Source organism: Aegilops tauschii, chromosome 1 (assembly GCF_002575655.3).
Source record: "Aegilops tauschii subsp. strangulata cultivar AL8/78 chromosome 1, Aet v6.0, whole genome shotgun sequence".
NCBI lineage: Eukaryota > Viridiplantae > Streptophyta > Magnoliopsida > Poales > Poaceae > Aegilops > Aegilops tauschii.
Window position 1 is genome coordinate 481,027,816 of NC_053035.3, and position 22,898 is coordinate 481,050,713.

Below are 22,898 nucleotides of genomic sequence, written 5' to 3' on the forward strand. Positions count from 1 at the left end.
ATGGTTAATCGTAATGGAACTTGATAGTGGATTTGATGTTCTGATCTTGATGTGCTAATCCAAGGTTGATAATTATTTCATTCCTACCACTGATTTTAGTTTGTTTTGTTGACCCCTTTCCCAATACAGTCATAGACTTGAGCAACGTTGATGGTCAAATCCCTTGCCGGAAACGCTGGTTGGGGAGCTACAAGTGGCTGGACAAGAAGGTATTTCAGATTAAAATGTTCTGATCCAAAAAACCTTTAATTCAGAACATAGTATGCATGTGTCGGCCTTGTTCTTGGTCAGATTTTGAATACAACCACATTTCACTCCCGAAATCAGTATCATACAAAATCAAATTCCGTGGCTTCTGTGCCCCTTGTGCAAGAAACATTCTATGGGTTAGATATTTAGAAAAAATATGATGATGCATGGATGGGTTTTCTTTATTCACAAAATTAATTTTACATCTCTGAATGCATTGCCTGATTGGCTTGTTCTTTGTTCACTGCATAACTTACTTGGGAGCATCCTCTAATGAAGCGATTTTTTGTTCTGTTCTTGATCGGAACCATGCTGATATGGTTTGTATCCTGAACCCTGTTCTTGATCGGAACCATGCTAATATTGTAATATTGTAATCCTGAACCCTGAAGTTTCCTACTGTTGTGATCTTGTAATATTGCCTTCTGGCCAAATCAGCAAAATCCCTGGTTGAAGCTGCGCAAGCTCTGTTTCTTTGGCTGTTGTTCCCTGTCAGCAATCCATTCGACTCGGGTATATGTTTTGTTCCCTGTCAGCAATCCATTCGACTCGGGTATATGTTTTGTTCCCTGTCAGCAATCCATTCGACTCGGGTATATGTTTGCAATTATTGTAATGGATTTGTACCATCTGTGAACCAGGAATGTCAAATTGTTAAGGTGGGTGATGGGTATTACAATTATGCATGATTGCTACTTCTGTGCGTAGAACTTGATCTGTGTACTAGTCAAAACCAACACATGTTGTGTACGTGTTAGCTTTACAGGAAGAAAGTGCAATTGTCTTTTTTTTTTTTGAGGAAGCAAGAAAGTGCAATTGTCGATGAGAGTAATATGTCGAGAAGGGAGATGGCCCAGTAGTCTAATGATTTCTGAAACGGAGTGTTTGAATCATCTTCGTCTGACAACCTATTGTTAATTGCTTTTCCCAACCGCGACCATCCATTCTTGGTGTACAAATCAATGGTTCGACTAAGGTTTTGGATTGGTCGTTTGATTAAGAAATTGGTTCGTCTACTTGGATAGAAGTTTGAGTTGCTGTAGCTACGTGCTAGTGAACTTACCACACTGAAAAGTGCAACGCCCTATGCAATGCTGATCAAACTGTGGTGTGGTGACATGACAACACAACACGGCTTAAAGTGCACCGGCCTGCGCAAAGCTGTTCACACCGGCCCTGGCGCTGTTTCACTTTCCGTCCCCACTGACGCGGTTTAAATCATTGTTTGGCGCTCTAACCGGCTTAATTAAGCTAAGTTATGCAGCCTGCCATGAATCTATTGGTGTGCCAATGACGAAGCTGTAGCATGTCAGATTGTCAGCACACATTTTCTTAGCAAATGAAACATCAACATATATAAACCATTAGCAGTTTATCACTAAACATGACGCTAAGCTATTTCGTGCAGAACACAGATAGAACCCAAGTGCCAAGTTACTCGTGATGCTTTTTAGAGCAAAAAACATTGTAGCACTTGCTAATCCCCATAGACAGTAGTATTAGCATGAAACAAAATAAAAGTAATCAGTGGAAGGTGGGCTATGGTGAACAAACTTGTGTCTTCCCTGGGCGAAAATGGTCCACGTCCATACTTGAGCAACCAGTGGGCTCCGTTGGCCAAAAATCCTCCACGGCATGCATGCATGCACAAGGGTGTGTACTGGTCTTCAGCCTGCGGTCGCTGTGGGTACATGTCAGACGAGCAGGAGCCTAGCTGCCTTTTGCATGTGCGTGGAGCCAGACGAGTTCAATACGGGCCAAAAACAAATCAAATACATGACATATACTCCCTTCGTTCCTAAATATTTGTCTTTCTAGACATTTCAGATGACTACCACATACGGATGTATGTAGACATATTTTAGAGTGTAGATTCACTCAGTTTGCTCCGTATGTAGTCACTTGTTGAAATGCCTAGAAAGACAAGTATTTAGGAACGGAGGGAGTTCAATGCCAGCATGCATCCCATGCACATGCAGCGGCGCGGGCACCATTGGCATTTTTCGATTTACAACCTATTATAACACATAGATATTATCCTAGTAAATAAAAATAATCTAGAAGGCCTTGAGTATTTTTGGACGTCCACACCCTCATGTACGACAAAAGAAATCCCACGTTGAGCCGCCCCGGTTTATGATGGTCGAAGAAAAATAGAACAACTTTACGTTGTTATCTCATGCTGCAGGTGTTTCTTTTTTCACAAACACTTGTAAGTTCATTCATATTCATAATAACAGGGACTAATTGCATCCACCCCACTTAATCATCTTAGTGGAAACCCGTTGGACAACACAAAGATAAGTGGGCTATCCCATTCAACCCGCTGGAACCACCTCACCACTTACACAGTTTTCCAAAAAAAAAAAGACAAACCAACGACCGCGCTGTGAGCTCTCGCGGGCATAGGGTTCGAGCCGCCGCCCCTCTGCCTGGCCGCCGGCGGCGCGCTGCTCCTCCAGCCACCCCTCTTCTCCCTCACCCGCAAAAAAAAAAAGCTCGCCGGACCGATTCGTGCCAGCCCCGCTCACCTGAGCTCCGCCTCTGCAAGTGTCGACTCCCCTCCAACGCCCTCTGCCCCTTATGGCATCTCTCTCCACTCTTCTCCTCCATCCAAGATTTGGTGGTTCGACTCATATCCCAGTGAGTTTGCGTTTGCACACTGCATCGGTGTAAATGCTATATGCAAGGAAGGAGGGTGAATTGAATCCTCCGTTTTATTTATTAAAAAAGAATGTTCTATTGTTTCTTACAAAAAATGCTATTCTAGTTCGACATTTTACAAGTGCGAAAATATGCTTGTAAACCATAGACAAATCAACAAACAATTTACAGAAATTTGTTTCAGAAAATAATACCACCTCACTTTAGTTTTTCTTTAGTTTCAGAAAATTGTTTTAGAATGCTCATGAGAAGATATACTTTGGCTTAATTTGGCCGTGTAATAAGTAGGTTAACAAAACAATCTAGAAGCTTGACAACAGTCTTTTGTGTCACAGATTACCATTTTCTGCTCAAATCAAGTTTGACATAATCCAAATTGAAGTAAAACACAGCTCGAATCGTCTCATAGAAAGTCCGGTAACACTGATACTACTGCTACTACATCGGAGCAAAACAGATTGCAGAAATAACACATCCACCTCTTTTCTTCTTAACTTCACTTTTGCTTCTTGGGCATGCTGTAACCACAAAACACAGGCTCTTCGGCATGGTCGAGTCGATGCAGTTGGCTTGATCAAAGTAAAGACATTTTTTGTAAATATAATTTATTTTGTAGGGACGTCCTCTGCCCCGCGGACCTGATGCTTGTTGCACTAGTTATACAGATGCTTGTTCTACATATTAGTTGTACTTCTTTTGCAGATGCTTGTTACAATTTTGAAAACCTGTTACTCTTTACTGTACTACTAGGACGCGATGGTCAGATCGCCGCCAGCCCCTATCCTGACCCCAAGGTCGCAGGCAGCGTCAATCACGATGCCCAGGTCGCCGCCACCCCCAACCTCCACGCCCATGCCCTGGGCCACAGGTACATCCGATCGCTGGTACATTTGTTGTCTGAAGGTCCAAAGTTTTTGAATCTAACTGAAGCCAAAGCTTTGTGATTTATCTAACTGAAGATCCAAAGCTTTGTAGTTAAAATGATAGTTAGGTGGTACAAGGAAACAGGGCAGCCTGCAGCATGTTACATGTTCGTGTTCCTCTGAATAATACTAGTATTAGACAAGGACAGATTTCACTACATGTTAGTACCTGAGTGTTTGAAACAGCCAACGAAGTACTACTGTTTCACATGCTTTCAGGTGGATACTGAAATGTGCTCTCATCCGCTGTTTTGCTAGGCCTTTTTTTGTTCTCTTTCTTACTACAGTCGTTGATAAGATAATTTACAAGTACCTCAGCATGCTTTTCAGGGGCTCATAGATATATACTGATATATGTGCTTGTCTTACTCACAATGTATTATTAAATTCTATCGTACAAGATGTTCCAATTCTCCTTAATTATTTTTACTTACAAGTACCGGACTGTTCTTACAAAGAAGACCATAGTTTGGGGGGAGAAAAGTGTTTATTTTCCTAGGTAGCAGCTTACAACCAGCTTGTTCATCTATTGAATAAATAGCTGTTGTCCATCTTGGTTGATGTGATTTTATTGCAGGAGTGAGCTTAGCAAGAGAGTGAATACTTTCTTGTTTTTCTGCTGCCTTTTCTTGTCCATCTTCTTATTCTTAATATAATATAATATTAGCTTTTCTTGATAAGAAAATAGCACTCTACTTGATTGTATACTTGCAGGGCTCTTCAAAATGCATTCCAGAGGATTCAACATCTTGGAGATATTCGAAACGGGAAGAGAAAAAATGGCTCATGTCCACCATATTTAGAGCATGTAGCCTTCTGATGTGTTCACAAATTTTCTGTCATGTGGTGTTTATTAATGAAGTGATGTTCACTTCTGAAGCAAAAATGGTGTTGCAGTCTGGTTGCATGTAGCCTGAACCAAAGCTATATTATTTTCAGGTGATTTCTAACTTGCAACTACAATTCACATATGCATGCTGTATACAGCCACGGTTCATATATGCATGTTGGGTACACCCTCTGTTTAAATTTGGACGTACTTTGTGAGTAGAATCTATTTTGTATATCTGCACATATACGTCACATATCTACATGTTGTATACCTTTGGGAAGTGGGAACCCACTTGATCCCACTTAACCCACGTAAGTTTTACTGGGTTGTTGGTTATAACCCACCAAAACCTGTTAGATTAAGTGAGATGTGGTGGGACTCCCGCTATCAATCCCATCTGCAGCCTGATTGTTCCATCATCGCCATGAAAAAAGAACAACCACATCTCTTTGGACCGTAGCTTCAACAAAATCACCCTGTCAAAAAACAAGATGAAGAACAAGAAGCATAAACTCAAAAAAGACATACTAGAAATCCGACTTGCAAAAAAAAATACACAACAAAAAAGAGAGGATGAGGCTAATTAACTACTACCTCCGCACCAAAATATAAGATATTTTTGGTTTTGCATAAGGCATAAAAACATCTTATAGTTTGCTACGGATGAAGTAGCTACCTTGCCTACCTACGAGGAACACAAAAATACATAAATCCCCTTCGTCAGTTAGTGTGCATCAAAGGATGAGGTTTTTTCAGTTCTACAATATGTGCACCAAAGGATAAGGTTTTTTTAGTTCTATACAAATTGAAACCAGGCCTGCATACAAATTACTGATGATGAGTACCCCCACATAACACATAATCTGAAGGGGAAAACATAGCTAAACGCACAATCCCACATACAAATTACTGATAATGAGTACCCCACATACAAATTACTTGGACGAAAACATTGAGCTCCACGGGTATGCTGAACTATGAATCAAGACGATACTGTGAAATTAGTGCAAGCATGATCAAGCAATCCCCTGCACAAGCAAAAGGATCTAACGAGCGGCGACTAAATGGATGCAGGGAATGAAACCAAAAATATTGTCCGAGAAAATACTCAGATGAGAGCTGCTGCAGGGTTGGGGGAAATAGCTCGTTGTGCCTCCCGCCTGGCTGACGTCGACGACTGACTCCGACCTCATTGGCGAAACACCTGGTGGCGGGACGAAAAAACTCCGCCGACCTCCTCTCCGTACCACTCTCTCTCCTTCCTCTTGCTGCTCCGCGACAACTAGCCTTCCTCTTCCTAGGGCTGCTCGCCGGCATCTTCCTGCTCTTCATAACATCACGTCAGCCCCTCGCCGCTACTCGCCAGCGACGGTGACTCCGCTCTGCCGCCTCCGCCTCTCCCCCTCCCTTCTCCATTACAGAAATGATTTCTTCACACGGGTCGCCGATCAACCACCTTGGTCAAAACAGATTCGGGTACAGACCAACACCCGCTACGCCCGGTCCATTAGCCCAAAAACCGACGGAAGCCCGACACGCGCCACATGAGATAAACATAGCGAGCGGCGCTAAGATTCATGTACATCCGACGGCCATAAAAAAGGGCCTGAAGTGAAAATAAAACAGTCGTCTGATTCTTTTTTCAGGGTGGGAAACGTCTGAAATTTAGAAGTAGGAAAACTGCAAAACAATTCATGCGTGGATAAATGAAATATTCTCTAAAACGAGGTGCGGGCTACTTGCTCTGAACTTCGCATTCAAACAGGCGCAAATGGCCGCGTCATCTCTCCGCGGCGGCGGCGCCGCCGGCGCCGTAATCCGTGGCCGCGGCCACGTCAGCCTCTCCCTGCTGGCGGACCGCTGCTCCACCCTCCGCGGCCTGACCGTCGTCCACGCGGCCATGCTCGTCTCCGGCCGCATCGCCAACGACGCCTTCGCGGCTTCCCGCCTCGTGGACGCCTACGCCTCGCTCTCCCCTCCGGCCGCCGTGCTCCGCCTCCTCTCCTCCCTCCCTTACGCCCCCAACTCATTCATGCTCAACACCTCCCTCCGCGCCCTCGCCTCCTCCCCCGACCCCGCCTCCGCCCTCGCCTTCTTCTCCCACCTCCGCCACTCCGCCGGCTCCTCCTACTCCCCCGGCAGGCACACCTTCCCCTTCCTCCTCAAGGCCTCCGCTCGCCTCCCTCTTCCTGTCTCCACGCAGATCCACGCGCTCGTCGTCAAGCACGGGCTCCACCGTGACACCTACGTTGCCAACGGCCTTGTCCGCGCGTACTCGGTGGCTGGACTCATTGGTGTCGCGCGGAAGGTGTTTGATGAATTGCCCGAGCGAAGCGTGGTGGTGTATACCACCATGGTCTCTGGCTATGCGCAGAATGGGCGGTACCAGGACGCCATGGGAGCCTTTGATGAGATGCTCAATGAGGGGTTCGAGCCTGGTGCAGTGGTGCTTGCATCGGTGCTGTCGGCCTGCGCACGGTCAGAGTCTGGTGGGCTCGTGATGGGGCGGCGTGTGCATGATATCATGGAGAGGAGGGGGATGGCGGCGCCTGCGGGGGTGATCCTTGGCACAGCATTAGTCGACATGTATGGAAAGAATGGGGCGATCGAGGAGGCTGTAACGGTGTTTAAGGGGATGCCGGAGCGGCATACAGCTACGTGGAACGCCCTGATCTCAGCGTTGGTGCACCATGGGCATGGCAAGGATGCGCTGGCGATGTTCGAGCAGATGCGCCGGGAGGGTGTGCCGCCGAATGCAACCACACTTGTCGGGGTTCTGTCAGCATACTGCCACACAGGGCTGCTCGACGAGGCCCGCAGAGTGTTCGCATCTATGGAGGACTTTGGGGTGACTCCGAGCATCCAACACTATGGGTGCATGGTCGACCTCCTTGGCCGGAGTGGACTTCTATTGGAGGCAGAAGAGATGATACGTGGGATGACATGCAAGGCTGATACTATGATCTGGGGGGCTTTGCTTACAGCCTGCAAGAGCCACGGCGACATTGATATCGCGGAACGGGCTGTGCAAGAGATGCTGAAACTGGACCCCAACAACCATGGCGTGTATGTGGTGCTGTCCAACATATATGCAGATGCTGGGAGGTGGCAGGACGTGGATAAACTTAGGAAAGTGATGAAGGATGCACGGTTGTCAAAGATCCCCGGGTCGAGCGCTGTTGCTGGCTGCAGTGCCGGCTGACCATGGCAGTGACGGAAGACGTGTGGCCTTCATTGCAGCTCAGTGCTGATCAGGAAGTTGCTTGCTGTTCATGAACAGATTGACTGCCAGTACTTTATCAACATCGTGAACTCAACCAACTTTTGCATCAGGGGGCTAGCAATACTAATTCTTTTTGGTGAGATACAGATGAGTTGTTCACCGTCGGGACCAAATTCAGCATTACAGCAGCAAGCCATGGCCACATGCCACGAAAAATGGAACAGTGCATCAGAGAAGCCCCATAGAACTGCTTTTATTACAAATAAGACCATCGTGAGTCACTAGATACACAATGATGGATAGTTTCTAGCACATCTTTTAATTTAATTAATTCCTTCCTTCCTACAATATGGCAATGTTCAGATCTTGCCATGTGTCCATAAAGAACAAGACAGGATGCAGGTTTATGTTTCCATGTATTGGAACAATGAAGAGTAGTTTCTTTTGCAGATTATTGGTTGATGCAATATTTAGTTTGTATTCTGATTGATTGTCTCCAAATGATGATAATATATTATGGGCCATAGGTGAAGAACATCTTTTGCCCAGTTCATATATTCTCATCGAGTGCATTCACCATTGTACTGGTATAGTTATTTGTTCAGATGTATGCATTTTGTTGGTGTGATCCAGCATTCCTTAAAAGGGGTACGTATAGTGTCCTGCCATGCTAGATATTTGAGGTTTGGCTTTAATAAAAAACTTGGTTCTTTTAGTCAAATGCTCAATTTATTAGGTACAGTAATTGATTGTAGATAAACATAGCAATATTGATGCTCTGTTGTAGATTATTTCCCCCTTTTCTATTGCAGTAAGCACAGAGTGATATTTTGCTACAATTTTCCCTTTCTTCTTGCCTAGCCAGACGCTAATGCCTTCCTTGCAATGTGTACTCATCTTATAGCTAACTTTGCATGTCTTTTTTTGCCAGACGCTATTTTGTTTTGCCACTTCACTCCTGTCAAGCATAACACTGTCTTGGCGGAAGACGGCAAACCAGATGAATGCATATCATTCTAGAATCGAGAGCGACCAGTGAGCTTTTCAGTATGATCATTGGTTGACAATGAGCTATTTAACTAAAGTGGAAACATTTCCAGTTTTTCACAAGGTAATGTCACGATGCCAGCTCCTATGAAAATAAGGTCGATCAATACATCAGTACGTCAATCTCAACTACACTACTTCTGCTGTATATCTGGACTCTTTTGGTCAATGCAGATGATGTAAGTCTGCACCATGACAGATACTTTGGCATTGTGCCGTATGAAAAACATGCTTCTTCCATCCGGAACATGTGTGGTTATATTCAGATCATCGCTGCTATTCATACGCCTGAGTTGAATGGTGTACTTACACTCTTCCCCAAAGATGCCCCTGACAACAGGCATGCGCATATCATTGTCCCAGTAGGCTGGAGATCACAGTATACCTGCTCAGCTAAAGTTCCACAGGATTTTTCTCTTTGTGATGTGCATCAGCTAGATAACGTTGTACTTCTCTAACCCTCTTAACCTCCTGTTGCAGGACCCTGCGTTTGTATCTGCAGACGAAGTGCACCGGTTTTTTCACCCTGCCAGGTGACAAAGTATCTATGGAAACCAACGATGTGCTGTTGTCTCTCAACCTGCCAGCTAACAAAAGGTTGGTGCTGTGGAAACATTTCCAGCTCTCCACAAGGTAATGTCACTATGGCAGCTCCTATGAAAAATATTCTGTGATATGTGCTTCACTCTCAGTTACACGACTTATGTTCTATATTTAGACTATTTCGTCATTAATGCAGCTGATTCAAGTCTGCACCATGACAGATACTTTGGCACTGCACCAAAGGAAAACATGCTTCTTCCATCCAGAGCCTGGGTGGTTATGTTCAGATCAACGCTGCTATTCATATGCTCGTCTTGAATGGTATATTTACACTCTTTTCCAAGATGCCCTCGACAACAGGCATGCGTAGATCATTGTTCCAGTTGGTTGGAGATCACAGTGGACCTGTTCAAGTAACCAGCCGCCCACAGAATTTTTCTCTTTGTGATGTTCATCAACAAATAATACTGTACCAAAGAAGTTCCACGGTTTGCCACCCTGCCGGCTGACAAAGTATCTATTTAAACCAAAGAAGTGCCGTTGCCTCTCACCCTGCCAGCTAAGAAAAGGTTGGTACTGTTCTCACTAAATAAGATAGATGTTGTTAGCCATGCTGACTGCGGATTTTTCTGCGTCATGGATTGCAGTCATAGATCTTGGCTCAGTAAACTGGCCTGGCAACAGTGAACAAATAGAAAACTTAGGTTGTTTCTCTGGTCCAGATTAGGTACATGTCGCATCAATGAAGTACTTTTGATTGATTGGTAACAAATTGGAACACATTAGGGATCAAGCATAAAAATACTTGGTAGCTTACAATAGGATGGGAGTACAAAAAGCACAATATCATTACACGGTTTCTTCATGGGTTTGCTTCTGTTCATGTTTCAGGATGCCTGCGTGATTGAGGAGAGCCCAAACATGAGCAAGGAATTCTCCTCCTTGCTCAAGCCGTTCCATGTGCACCTTGACACTGTCTGATGCCACGATATGGATGATGGTCTCGGCCCAGAATTCGGCCATCACCTTCCAGCGGAGAAACATCATCTTCTATCTTCTCCAGCTCTTTCCCCAGCTTCAAGCCTTTAACGAAGATGGTATCTAAAATGCTATTATTGGTGGAAGTGGAACTGAGGATTTGTATCCTCGGGGCTGTTGCTGCTTAATATGTGGATTGTGGTATCGTAATCGTTGTTGCTTCTGGAACCATGGAGGACAGTATCTTCATTGTTGCTGCTTTTGGAATCATTGACGACCTAGAGCAATCTATCCCTACTCGGCTTCCGCCTACAAAGCATCTGTCTTAGTTCCAGTTGCAGGCAACTGAAGTGAAACAGTGTGTCCGTAGAGTTCCCAGGAAGCAAATCTGGGAGGAAGGACATCAAATGTGCACAATATCTAGATAAAAGTGACCACAACTTGTTGGTAGTTATCTGTGTGGAGCTTTCTTTCCTTCAAAGACTCAGTGTTGCAGTACTCGAGGCCCCACTGCCCTGACTGGCTTCATTGCTAGCCTTGCCTCGCCCGACTCCCCTGGCATCCTTTGCTCGCCGCCACCACCGCTACCACCGGCGGCCTCGAAGCCATCTGCCACGGAGAAGCTGGCAAGATGCAGTGGCCGCTGCCAAGCCCACTGCAGGTCTACTGACGATGGACATGGTCAAGCTTGTCTTGCTGAAGAAATCTTGTGAACCCATCGATAAATCGACCGCCACCTCTGCTGCCCTGAAGAAGTACGGAGATTTGTACCAGCAGCCGGTCACGGCCTTGATGGACGCCGCCAACCCTGCTCGCAAGATGGGGAAGAAAGCTGATGTGACTGCGTCTTGAACCAAGGGTCCCCATCGGTGAACGACCTACCCATGAAGATCAAGGATGAGGCTGCCCTTTGGGCTGGCGCCGGTGCGTTAGGACTTAGAGCCATCACCCCCCAAACGTGGGATGTCCACTGATTCACTCACGAACATTGTAACTGCCTCCTAGGAGGATTGGAACCCAAACTCTCTCTTTCCAATGCAATGAAAAAAAAAAGAAAAAAAAAGAAAGCTGATGCGGCTGATGGGGAAGAAGCTCTGCTTGGGGAGGCTCTGGCAGTGGCTTGATCGGCTGCCTCTGCTAGTCTCCAGCGCCCTCACTGTTACCAATGTTAGATCTTCCACTTCGTTATCAGCTGCCCTCTGTTGGTCCCTGTCTCTGTTCCGCGTCACCCCTGTTCCTTGCTTAGTGCTGCTGCACCTCTGTATGCTGTGTTTGTGTCTTCAGAATTCAGATTCTGGTGTCTGTTCACTACTGTTTGCAATGCCGGCTATCCCTTGGGCTGTTTGTTTGCCATTCGCGAAGACTGTTGTCCAACCACTTTGCAACGCCCCCACCGCGATGATCCCTGCAATGTATATACAACTTATTAATTGGAACGTCAGAGGGTTAAACAACCTGGCTGGAAGGAGAGCGATTCAAAAATTTATTGCTGACCACAACTGCAACTTGGTCTGCCTCCAGGAGACTAAGTTGGCTGACCTCTCCCCTGCTCTGGTCACTGAGATCCCTGGCAGCGAGTTCTCTGCCAATGTCATTTTCAAACCGGTATTGGCATCCGAGGGGGCATCTTGGTGGCATGCCCTGATGATTTTGCTATTGTTCAGGACCACTTGACCTCAGGGACCAATTTCATCACAGGAACAATAACTGATAAATCCTGCAATGCATCCTGGACAATTACTGCCGTCTATGGTCCTCAAGAGGATGCTGAGAAAGTTGCCTTCATTAACGAGCTCAAAAATATCAAGCAGCTTGTGCAGGCCGAATGGATGTTGCTCGGCGATTTCAACCTGTTAGCAAGCTGTCTGACAATAGCAATAACAGTGTCAATCTCAGAACGATGGGTCGTCTTAGGCGTGCAATTGAAGACTTGGAGCTCAGAGAGATGCCCCTCTCGGGGAGAAAATACACCTGGTCAAATGAGAGAGAGAGAGTACTGTGCACACCAAAAGTGACAGAATCCTCTTCAGAAAGGATTGTGGGATCAACCATCTGCAGTATCACCTGATTCCTGCTTCGACAACAATCTCTTGCCACTGACCCATTATTCTCAAGAAGATGCACATTGGGCATTACAGGGGATTCATATTTGAGGCCTACTGGGCAAGTCTTAATGGTTTCAAAGATGTGGTCCAAAAGGCTTGGTGCAAGCCTGTTTTTTCAACTGGCGCTGTCAAGAATCTGCATATCAAGCTATCTAGGACCGCAAGAGTACTGAAGCAATGGAGTAATAGTCATGGACGAGAGCAGAGATTTAAGGAGAAGCTTGCAACAGAGGTGATTTTCCAATTGGATCTTGCTCAGGAGGACAGGGAGTTGACTCATGTTGAAAGAGCATTTCACACCACCCTCAAAAACAGATTGCTTGGGTTTGCAGCAATTGACAGAGCTCGTTGGAGACAAAGATCAAGGGTTATCTGGATCAAATCTGGTGATGCTAATACCAGGTTATTCTACTTAAGGGCAAATGGGTGAAGGAGAAAAAAAATCACATGCCAGTGCTCTCCAATGACCATAGAATTCAGGTCAATGACCACCCTGAGAAAGCTCAAATTCTTCTGAACCATTTCAACTCTCTCCTGGGTGAACCTACTCCAAGTGTGTTGGGCCTCAATCTGGACTCTCTACAACTTCCCACTGCTAATCTGTTGCACCTAATGAGTTCTCCATGAATGAACTTAAGTTTACCTTTTTGCTTTGCCCGCTGAGAAAGCTCCTGGACCTGAATGCTGCATTGGGATTTTTTATAAGATCTGCTCTACTATTTGTCGGCATGGATCTGTTGAATGTTATTAACCAGTTGAGATTGCTCCAAGGTGATCATTGGCACTTATTAAACTCCGCAAAACATTGCCCTCATCCCAAAGAAGGGGGCATATGTCTCTGCTGCTGATTACAGCCCATAAGCCGCATGCATAGTGTGGCTAAGATCCTAGGGAAGATGATTGCTACCAGGCCTGCTCTTGCCTTGCAATCTCTGGTGTCAAGCTGTCAAAGCGCATTTATCAAGAAGAGATCTATTCAAGACAACTTCCTGTTTTGTTAGAAACATTGTAAAGGAAGCCCACTGCAAGAAGAAACCCCTGCTGTTCCTCAAACTCTTCTTTGCCAAGGCTTTTGAAAACGTTCATTGAGATTATCTCCTTAACCTGCTCCAGGCTTTAGTTTCAGTGCTAGATGGAGGGATCTGATCTCCTCGTCACCTGCTACTTACACCTTTGGAGTGATCCTTAATGGAACCCCTGGGAAACCTTTCCATCACAGACGTGGGCTGCGACAGGGAGATCCGCTTGCCCCAATGCTCTTCATTCTAGCCCTCGAGCCACTGCAGTGAATCTTTGCCAAGGCTACTGAATGTAGACTTCTTTCGCCCGTCATGCATACAGCATCGAAGATGAGAGCCAGTTTCTATGTGGATAATGCTGCCTTCTTTTTAAACCCTTGCAAAAATGAAGTCAACAATGTCTCTGCTATCCTGAATTTTTTTTTGGATCAGCCTCTGGCCTCAAGATAAACCTAGCTAAATGCGTGGCCTTTCTGATCAGCTACCAGAGACTGGATCTCGGAGATATTCTCTCTGGATTTGGTGGTAAACTGGGGTCCTTCCCCTGTAGCTACCTGGCTCTCCCTCTTGGCACTATAGATCCCGCACAGGTTTAATTGTCAGCCTCTGCTGGATAAGTATTCGACCAGACTCAAACCATGGAAAGGCAAGCTTATGTCCCGCGAAGGACGCCTGGTCCTGGTCAATGCGATACTCTTGGCCCTTTCTACTTACTTTCTCACTTCTTTCATCCCTTCAAAGTGGTTGATCGAAAGGATTGATAAGGCCAGACGCAACTTCCTTCCTCTGGTGGTGTGAAGAGAGTGCCGATGGCAGTAAATGCCTTGTCAATTGGACAAAAGTATGTTCCCCGAAGGATTATGGTGGTCTTGGCATCAAGGATCTTGATCTGCACAGCCACGCCTTGTGACTGAGGTGGCTATGGTAGAGCTGGGACAACTCTGATCGACCATGGAAAGGTTTCCCAGTTCCTTGCAATGAGACTGACAGGCGCCTTTTTGCTGCTTGCACCGCTATCAACATCAAAACTGGCACACTAAAAGACCTTAAAAACCTCTCGGTCCGAGATGGAATTACGAATGCCAGATGGATGAGAGGCCTTCAGAAAATAAATTCTGAGCGCAATTTAACTCTTTCATCAGGATAGGAGCAGTTGTTCTCACTGGTCACCTGGGTGATGGCTACGACGTTATAACCTGGAACCTCACTGCTAATAACTGCTACTCTGCTGGTTCTGCCTACAACACTCAATTCCTTGGAAAGATCAAGGACCCTAGACTGCACAAGGTTTGGTCTGTGAAATCTGAAGGAAAAGTGTGCCTTTTCATTTGGCTGCTTCTCCAAAACAGGCTTTGGATGGCAGATAGATTAAGGGACAGGGGATGGCCACATGCTGTGGTGTGCCCTATGTGCGATCAGGTTGGTGTGGAAGTGCAGTTCACTTGACGCTGATTTGCCCTTTTGCCAAGCAAGTTTGGTGCGTTTTGGTTACTTCGCACGCTGCTGCTGCGGATGCTGCAACAATCAGTACCTCTATCTTCAACTGGTGGCACAAAACCTCATGATACACAAGAACATCTCAGGTCACGGCCATCGTCTATGTTGCCTGGAATCTATGGAAAGAGAGAAACAGATGCATCTTCAAAAATGAGACTATCTCGGTTGAGGGGGTTGTAGCCCTGATTAGGGTTTAGGGTTGAGTAGGCATACCGCGAGTAGTCTGCTGCTGCCCTCTGATTGTTTTTCCTTTTTCTTGCAACCTCTACTCTGTACAATTTTTCCCTCTACTATATTGAATTGGCAGAGCTCCCGCTGTTGCCCGTAAAAAAAAAGTGCCAAATAAGCATAACTATGGTCTGACTCAGATTCTTTATTGTCCATGAGAACTCTCCAAGGACACCATTACACTCCAATGTTGTTTCTCCATTAGTTAAGAGGACCACAGATGCAAGATATCTGCAAACAAGAAACTATCTCGCTCTTGACCAGGCCAGGAACTACTTTGAACGTTTTACTCTTGAGTTTTCTTGGGAACTTAAGATTCAAGATGTAGTCGACAGGGTAACAGAGCAGAGAACCAAGATTGGCATGCAAGCAGCCTTCAATTACAGAGGTCTGTCCAATCTTATTTTGCCAATATCCAAACACATTAATGTCTGCCAAGAAAGTTTCCACTTTTCCAATATCTGGCCAGGTTAAACCTTCTAAGAAACCAAATAATGAGTGGAACAAATTTGCAGGTTCCTCCCGGCGATAACTGCAAGCAAGCAAAATGGTGGCCCAGTCTGATAGTATCAGGTAAAATATAGCCTGTAGTACTTCTGCCAAAAGTAGAGAGCTCCCATAACCACACCTGTGATAGTAATATCAACCTCTCTTGCAGCAAATTCAATCACAGGGTCGTGTGTCTTCACTACAGGGGGATCTCCAAGCAGAGATAATCCGCCGATAGATATGAACATCACCTTGAGAGCCGCCATAATAAGGAAAGATCTCTCCATGTGACACAGCACTCCATATTTCGTGAAGAAGTCATACAAGAATCCCAGATCCATCTCGATGATATGAAATGCTCTGCTGTGGTTGTGGACTCCATCCTCTCCCGACAGCAAACCTTCGAGAACAAACCTGCGCGTCTCTGAAAGGGCGGCTTCAGAGCATTCCATCCCAAAGAGCTGGTGCTTGAGCAGGTGAGACAGAGCAAACAAGAGGCATACATCTTTCAGTCATGCGTCATGGAAATCCATGTCCTGGATTATTGTCTGTTTTTACTTGGGTTCTGCAGGCTGTTCTCTTGGTACCTCTCCCCTGATCAACTTGGTGAAAAGACCGGACAATGTATCGGTAGGCCTTCATTGTAGCTGGATCAAAATATTCTTGAGCACCTCTGGCATGAACCTGATCCCTCATGTAGTCAACCACAACTTTGCTGGGTGAAGAGTTTGTGACCATCCGACCGGTAATTACTCTAACCAGATTGTTTAAGATTGCTAGGTCAAACAGAACAATAAAGGAGGGCAAGTAAATTGTTGATGCGATGGTTCTGGATAGTATGCCCCGTTGATGTGCTGGATAACGCTACAAGTAGCAAAAAGCAGCTGGAATATGATGGCGAAGTAGAAGCAGTACTGGAGCAGCTCGAAGAGGTAGCACCTCCACTTGCTGTTGTCGTCGAGGTCATAGGCGGTGACGGAGTTGGTGCAGCGGGAGACCAGCAGCAGGATCACAGCCCAGGCGTGGTACAGCCCGTTCTTAACTGGCGATGACATCATCAGGCCAAGCGTATAGGTGATTATGGGGAAGGAGAGCGTGTAGGCCAGCGCTTGACATCATCAGGGCATCTTGGATGAGCCAGGAGCCAAGGATGAGCTACAGGAACAGCAGGATGGCTTCCAATGCCACGAAGGTTTCTATCCAGGTGACTATCTGTCCTGGGTCTTCGAGGTTGGAAGACATGGCCTCCTGCGCCCTCGTCGCGTCCTGCGGCTGGTCAGGATGATCCATGGTGTTTGGCATCGTGAAGTTAACCAACTTTTGTACCAGGGGGTTAGCAATACTAATTCATTTTGGTGAGATACAGAAGAGTTATTTACAGTTGGGACCAAACTCAGCATTACAGGCTACAGCAGCAAGCCATCGTCGTACATGTCACAAAAAAAAACCTCCCAGAAATCAAAGGAAGGGAGGGTCTATGCACGCGAACCATGAGCTCATCATCATTTCCAGCAGATACGGCTGCTAGCAATTAGCAAAGCAGTTCGTATTTATGGCATATGTTCAATTTGCATCATACCGTCCAGCAGAAGCTCCCCCTCCAGCTGCGATTTGTTGTCTTCAATATCTTCTGATAATTACATCGGAGTCATAAGATCGATCAATCATGCAACCATTTGCGGATAAAGGATGAAATGTACCTTGAAGTCCATGTAAGGAGCATTCTTCTCTAACCACTGCTTGTCCATCACAACAAGAAAAGCAACACAGTAGAGCAGATCTAGTATATTACATGCCAGTAAACCTGTAAATCAGATATTGGCTTTCTGTTGTTCCTCTGCAAGTTTGTTTTGATTACATGTATGCATGGTTTACGCCTAGGGTCACAAAAAAATTCATTGACATGATTTCTGCATATGGTTAAAAAGGTCTTAAAAATTCCGCGGAAACTTTTGCCAGAACTGATGTGCATGCCTTTTGGCCAAATACTATTTTGATTATTTACATGTAAAGTGTTCATACTCTTTTCTGTATACTCTTATCTTTCATGTTGTTTCTTTCTAACATCATCACTTCAGCAGAAGATGCCGTGCATCATGTAATGTAGCAACACCAAGAAGGCCACCATCAAGGTGAAGCTGCAAACACACAGAGCAGGTCTCGACTCCAAACCTATTTGTTATTTATTCACAGATCCCATAAACATTTTCTTAGTAATTTGAGATTTGTAAATATAATGCCTTAGTTTACAAGTCTGTTGCAAGAGGATGTGTAGGTGTAGCATCCTTTTTGTTTTCAATGTTTGACTTCATTCTCATATGGCTTTGGGGCTTAGATTATGCTTACAACTCAAGCTGGTTTCACCTGAATTTATCATACAACGTGGAACTAATTAGAGCTGAGTTCTTGATGCTTACTTTGTGCAACTGAAGAATAAAATAACTTAAGTTCCATCTGTGTCCCTGCTCCTTTTTGCAACGTTTGGTTTTGTTCTCTTCAACATTATTTGCTTCAACACGATATCAGTTTAGCTAAATGATTGGATCAGAGTAAAAATGGAGTTACAGCAATGGTCCGTGATGTCCTTTTCTGCCATGTTGGTTCCATGTATTTTGTTACATTCCTTTTGTTAGAATTCTGCATGCTCTTTTGCTTTGTTGTGAAAATTCTAGCTGTGTTGTGGGCCTGTGGCATAAGCCTTTCTTATGGGATGTGGTGAAGTTTCTGCTCCTCTGGAAGGTATTGTGTTATTTCCAGTGAGGTGCATACATTGACAGTAGTTTTGACAAGTAATGGCTTTTTATAATTATTCATATGGTAATTGCTAGGAACTTTGAGCTTCCAGTTCTAAGAGAGGCATTTGTATTTACTTAATTTAGCCTTCAATTTGTTTCGCTTCATTGCAAGAAATTTCTGATGCAAAAATGGATTTCCTCCTACATTTTCCTCAGCAGCCGCCACACTTTCTTTTGAGTTGCGACAATCGAAAAGTGCATCAGAGAAGCCCCCCATAACTGCTCTTATTGCAAATAAGACCATTGTGCGTCATTAGATACACAATGATGGATAGTTTCTAGCACATCTTGGAATATAATTATTATTTTCCTGCCTACAATAGAGTGGCATTTGTCCATGAAGAACAGAGTGCGTGTAGCGCAAGATAGGATGTACGTGTATGTTTTGATGTACGGAAACAATGAAGAAAACCATGAAGCTGTAGATGTATAATTTTTTTGGTTTTTCAAGATTATTGGTTGATGCAAATATTTAGTTTGTGTTCCGATGGATTGTCTCCAAATGTTGCTAATATTTTATGGACATCTTATGCCTAGCCCGTACATTCTCATCGACTATATTCACCGTTGTACTGGTATATGTTGTTTATTTAGATGTATGCATTTTGTTGGCATGATCCAACATTCCTAGAAAAGGGTAAGTATAGTGTCCTGTCATGCTAGATGCTTGCTGTTTGGCTTTAATCAAGAACTTTATTTTTTACTTTGCTGCTCAATTTTTTAGGTACAGTAATGGCTTGTAGATAAACATAACGATATTGGTTATCTGTTGTTGATTCTTCCCCCCTTTTCTGTTGCAGTAAGCACAAAATTTTTGCTACGATTTCCCTTTCTTCCTGTCTTTGCAATGTTAATCGAGATTTTGTATTAATGAGCCTTGTCTAACGCTAATGCCTTCTTGCAATGTGTAGTTGCCATGATAGCTAACTTTGCATATCTTTTTGTGCCTGCTTGCAAGCCGGCCTCACTCCTGTCAAGCATATCACTGTCTTGGGGGAAGACTGCAACCCTGAAAAATGCATATCAGTCTAAGTCAAGAGCGGTCAATGAGCTTTTCAATATGGTCATTGGTTGACAACGGAGTAGCTATTGAACTGAAGTAGAAACATTTCCAGTTCTCCACAAGGTAATGTCACTATGCCAGCTCCTATGAAATACGTGCTTCACTCTCCAGTACACTACTTATGTTGTATATTTGGACTCCTCTGGTCAACGCAGCTGATGCAGGTCTGCACCATGACAGATACTTTGGCATTGTGCGGAGCCTGGGTGGTTATATGCATACCATCGCTACTATTCATATGCCTGCGTTGAATGGTGTACTTACACTCTTCTCCAAAGGTGTCTCTGACAACAGGCATGTGTAGATCTAGAATTGTTCCAGTGGACCTGTTCAGGTAAACAGCCGGCCCGCAGGAATTCTCTTTGTGATGTTCATCAACAATATAATGTTGTACTTCTCTAACCCTCTTAACCTCCTGTTGCAGGACCCTGTATTTGTATCTGCAGACACCAAAAGGCACCCCGGTTTGTCACCCAGATAGGTGAAAAAGTATTAATGTAAACCAAATAAGTGCCATCATCTGTCACCCACTCACCCTGCTAGCTAACAAAAGGTTGGCACTGCTCCCACTAAAGAATGCGGATTATTCTGTGTCATGGACTGCGGCTGTAGATCTTTGTTCAGTAAACTGGCGTGACAATGGTGAACAAAAGAAAAACTTAGGTTAATGCTCTGGTCCAGATTAGGTACATGACCCACCAGTGAAGTACTTTTAATTGATTGGCAACAGCTTTTCAGGCACATTAGGGATAACACTTGCTAGCTTACAATAGGATGGGTGTACAAAAAGCACACTATCATTACACAGTTTCTTCAGGGGTTTGCTTCTGTTCACGTCTCAGAATGCATTTGTGATTGAGGAGAGCCTAGACATGAGTAAGGAACTCTCCTCCTTGCGCAAGCCGTTCCATGTGCACCTTGACACTGTCTGATGGCGCGATATAGATGATGGTCTCGGCTCAGAATTCGGCTACCACCTTCCAGCGGAGAACCTCATTTTTCTATCTTCTCCTCCAGCTCCTTCCTCAGCTTCAAGCCTTTAACGAATATATGGTAATCTTCGATGCTATTATTTGTGGAAGTGGAACTGTGGGGATTTGTATCCTCGGGGTTGTTGCCGCTTGATATGTGGATTGTGGTATGGTATCGTCATCGTCGTTGCTTCTGGAACCGTGGAGAGCAGTATGTTCCTTGCTGCTACCTTCGGAATCATCGACGAGCTTGAGCAATCTATCCATACTCGGCTTCCCCCTCGAAGCATCTCTCTTACTTTCCGTTGCACGCTACTGAAGAGAAACGTTGTTTTCGTAGAGTTCTCAGGAAGCAAATCTGGGATGAATGACATCAAATGTGCACAATATTTGGATAAGGTGACCGCAGCTTGCTGATTGTTATCTGCGTGGAGCTTTTCTTCCTTCAAAGATGCAGTACTCAGTTGCAATGTGCCAAATACGCATGAATATGACCTGAATCCGATGCTGTAATGTCCATGAGAACTCTCCAAGGACACCATTAAGCTCCAATGCTGCTTCCTTGGCTCGCTGCCTACCCCGACTTTCTGCTACTCCCAGTCTAAGCTCCATCTATTCCCCAATTACCTATCTACTCTCTATCTTGTATCCAAGTACTTGTGCTATTCTACACAGTGAGAGACAGGTTCGTGACAATTGATATTCAGAGCCACCGTTCCTTGCACTCCCCCGGCTTTGATCTGTAATTCCGACGAGAGGTTGGCAGTAGAACTCGTTCTGCTGCTGTAATGCTGATCTTTCTGAGGTCAGATTGGTTGGAATTTTCTACGAACTGGCTTCTGCACACCAGGTGTTTGACGAAATATCGAATAAACCGTGGGGCAACCATGAGCTCTTCCGTGTTACTGCGACCCATGTGCTTTACCCGGTGATTGAGGCGGTGCTTCACCAAGTGTTTGACCCTCAAAGTTTGAGGTGTATGGTTATCATGTGGTGGAGTTGCGCGTGTTCCAGGGAGCTACTAGGTTGGAGGCAATTGTCCAAGTTGACCCAAGCTCATGATGCCCTGAATGGCAGGGTCATCTACAATGGGTTTGGTTTCCTTGACGTCGACTATGCCTTGCTGTCCTGCACCACCACTCCAGCAGTGCTCGAGGTCCACAACGAGGTGTCACTCACGCCATGACGCCAGGCAGCACGAGTGCCACAACAAGGGCGTGCTCACCCCCAGCAACAAGCTCGAGGCACCCACCAAGGCAGCGAGCCACGACTGGGTGCCTGCCCCAGACAGTACGCTCGAGGGTACTTCCGTGGTCGGCTCAACCGCTTCGACTACTTCGGCACTCACCTCCGACAAGGAGGAGAAGACAGCCATGGAGATTATGCCGGAGATCAAGGCCACGCTTGACCGTGTGTTCTCAAAGGCTCCTCTGATCCTGACCGCGTCTTGGTCTACCGTTAGCTCTGCTCCTACACAGGCAGGCTTTGGTTCCTCAACAAACTGGCACGTAAGTGTTCGACGCCCACCACACATGGTTTTGGTGGTATGGTATATAGGCGCCAAAACCATGTTGCCTGGGTTCGTTAGTGGCGCCACTGAGACTATCACTACAACGGCTGCGTTCGACATTGGCGTCATCGACATCATCAAGCTGTACGTCGCTGTGTTGAACAAGACTTTTCCGCCCTAGGTACTTACTATGGTCAATACCACCTCTGATGGACTTGCAGAAGAGCTACTACCACTGCCGTGGCCGCCGTTCGGGGGTAAAGGTGGGCCAATGCATCTGAAGGAGTCTTGCATGCATGCAGTCTGAAGGTGTCGTCGAGGATGAAGTCGATACCATGCACGCCAAGTTGGACATCACGACTCTGCCGTCAAGCAAGCACGTCGTGCACCCATCCAGTACATGCTTCGCTACCAGTCACTGACATGGGAAACAAACTTCAAGTGGATAATGGCTTGGCTTCTGATCCTGGAAGGAAGCTTCAGTCAAGATTCCCAGTTTTGGTAGCAATTCTACCTGTTACTTCTGAGGTAGTATGTGTGTTGCCTGATGGGTTAGAGAATCATGATATTATACATGTAGCCAACACCCGCACTGGTTCTCCAAGATTGGTACTTGTGGTATTCTCATCAATTGTCAGTAATACAACATGCTATTGCTTGATGCCTTGGGGAGATTAGTGGCATGGGAAGTTGGTGCTACTTGGTTGTACAAGGGCAGGGGTATGACCAATACAGTGGAGAGAAAGCTTAAGGTGTCAAGTT

At 45.4% G+C, this 22,898-nt stretch overlaps 1 protein-coding gene and 2 long non-coding RNA genes across 8 annotated transcripts; all 3 read left to right on the top strand.

Moving 5' to 3' along the window:
• Nucleotides 1–650: 650 nt before the first annotated feature.
• Nucleotides 651–5,314, top strand: LOC109735701 (uncharacterized). The gene is made up of 3 exons (XR_005763244.3): nt 651–2,892; nt 3,664–3,781; nt 4,551–5,314. It is a non-coding gene; the product is annotated as an uncharacterized lncRNA (long non-coding RNA).
• A 1,112-nt stretch (nt 5,315–6,426) lies between these two features.
• On the top strand, nt 6,427–15,432 carry LOC109735700 (pentatricopeptide repeat-containing protein At5g56310). 6 transcript variants are annotated; one of them, XM_073501833.1, is made up of 6 exons: nt 6,427–8,164; nt 8,823–9,002; nt 9,113–9,317; nt 9,419–9,571; nt 9,703–10,050; nt 10,373–15,432. In XM_073501833.1, exon 1 carries the CDS (start codon nt 6,440–6,442, stop codon nt 7,868–7,870), a length of 1,431 nt encoding a protein of 476 aa, XP_073357934.1. In that variant the 5' UTR covers nt 6,427–6,439; the 3' UTR covers nt 7,871–8,164; nt 8,823–9,002; nt 9,113–9,317; nt 9,419–9,571; nt 9,703–10,050; nt 10,373–15,432. The 6 variants fall into 6 exon arrangements, with proteins under 6 accessions (XP_073357934.1, XP_073357936.1, XP_045085386.1 ...); XM_073501835.1 differs by having other exon boundaries at nt 9,113–9,571; nt 9,678–10,050; XM_045229451.2 differs by having other exon boundaries at nt 9,113–9,571.
• A 300-nt stretch (nt 15,433–15,732) lies between these two features.
• On the top strand, nt 15,733–20,483 carry LOC141025903 (uncharacterized). The gene is made up of 5 exons (XR_012187936.1): nt 15,733–15,881; nt 15,967–17,509; nt 17,876–19,718; nt 19,811–19,989; nt 20,080–20,483. It is a non-coding gene; the product is annotated as an uncharacterized lncRNA (long non-coding RNA).
• The last annotated feature ends 2,415 nt before the right edge of the window (nt 20,484–22,898 follow it).

What these genes read in the sequence shown, in the direction of transcription:
- LOC109735700 (XM_073501830.1), top strand. Translation starts at nt 6,440, where the DNA reads ATGGCCGCGTCATCTCTCCGCGGCGGCGGCGCCGCCGGCGCCGTAATC.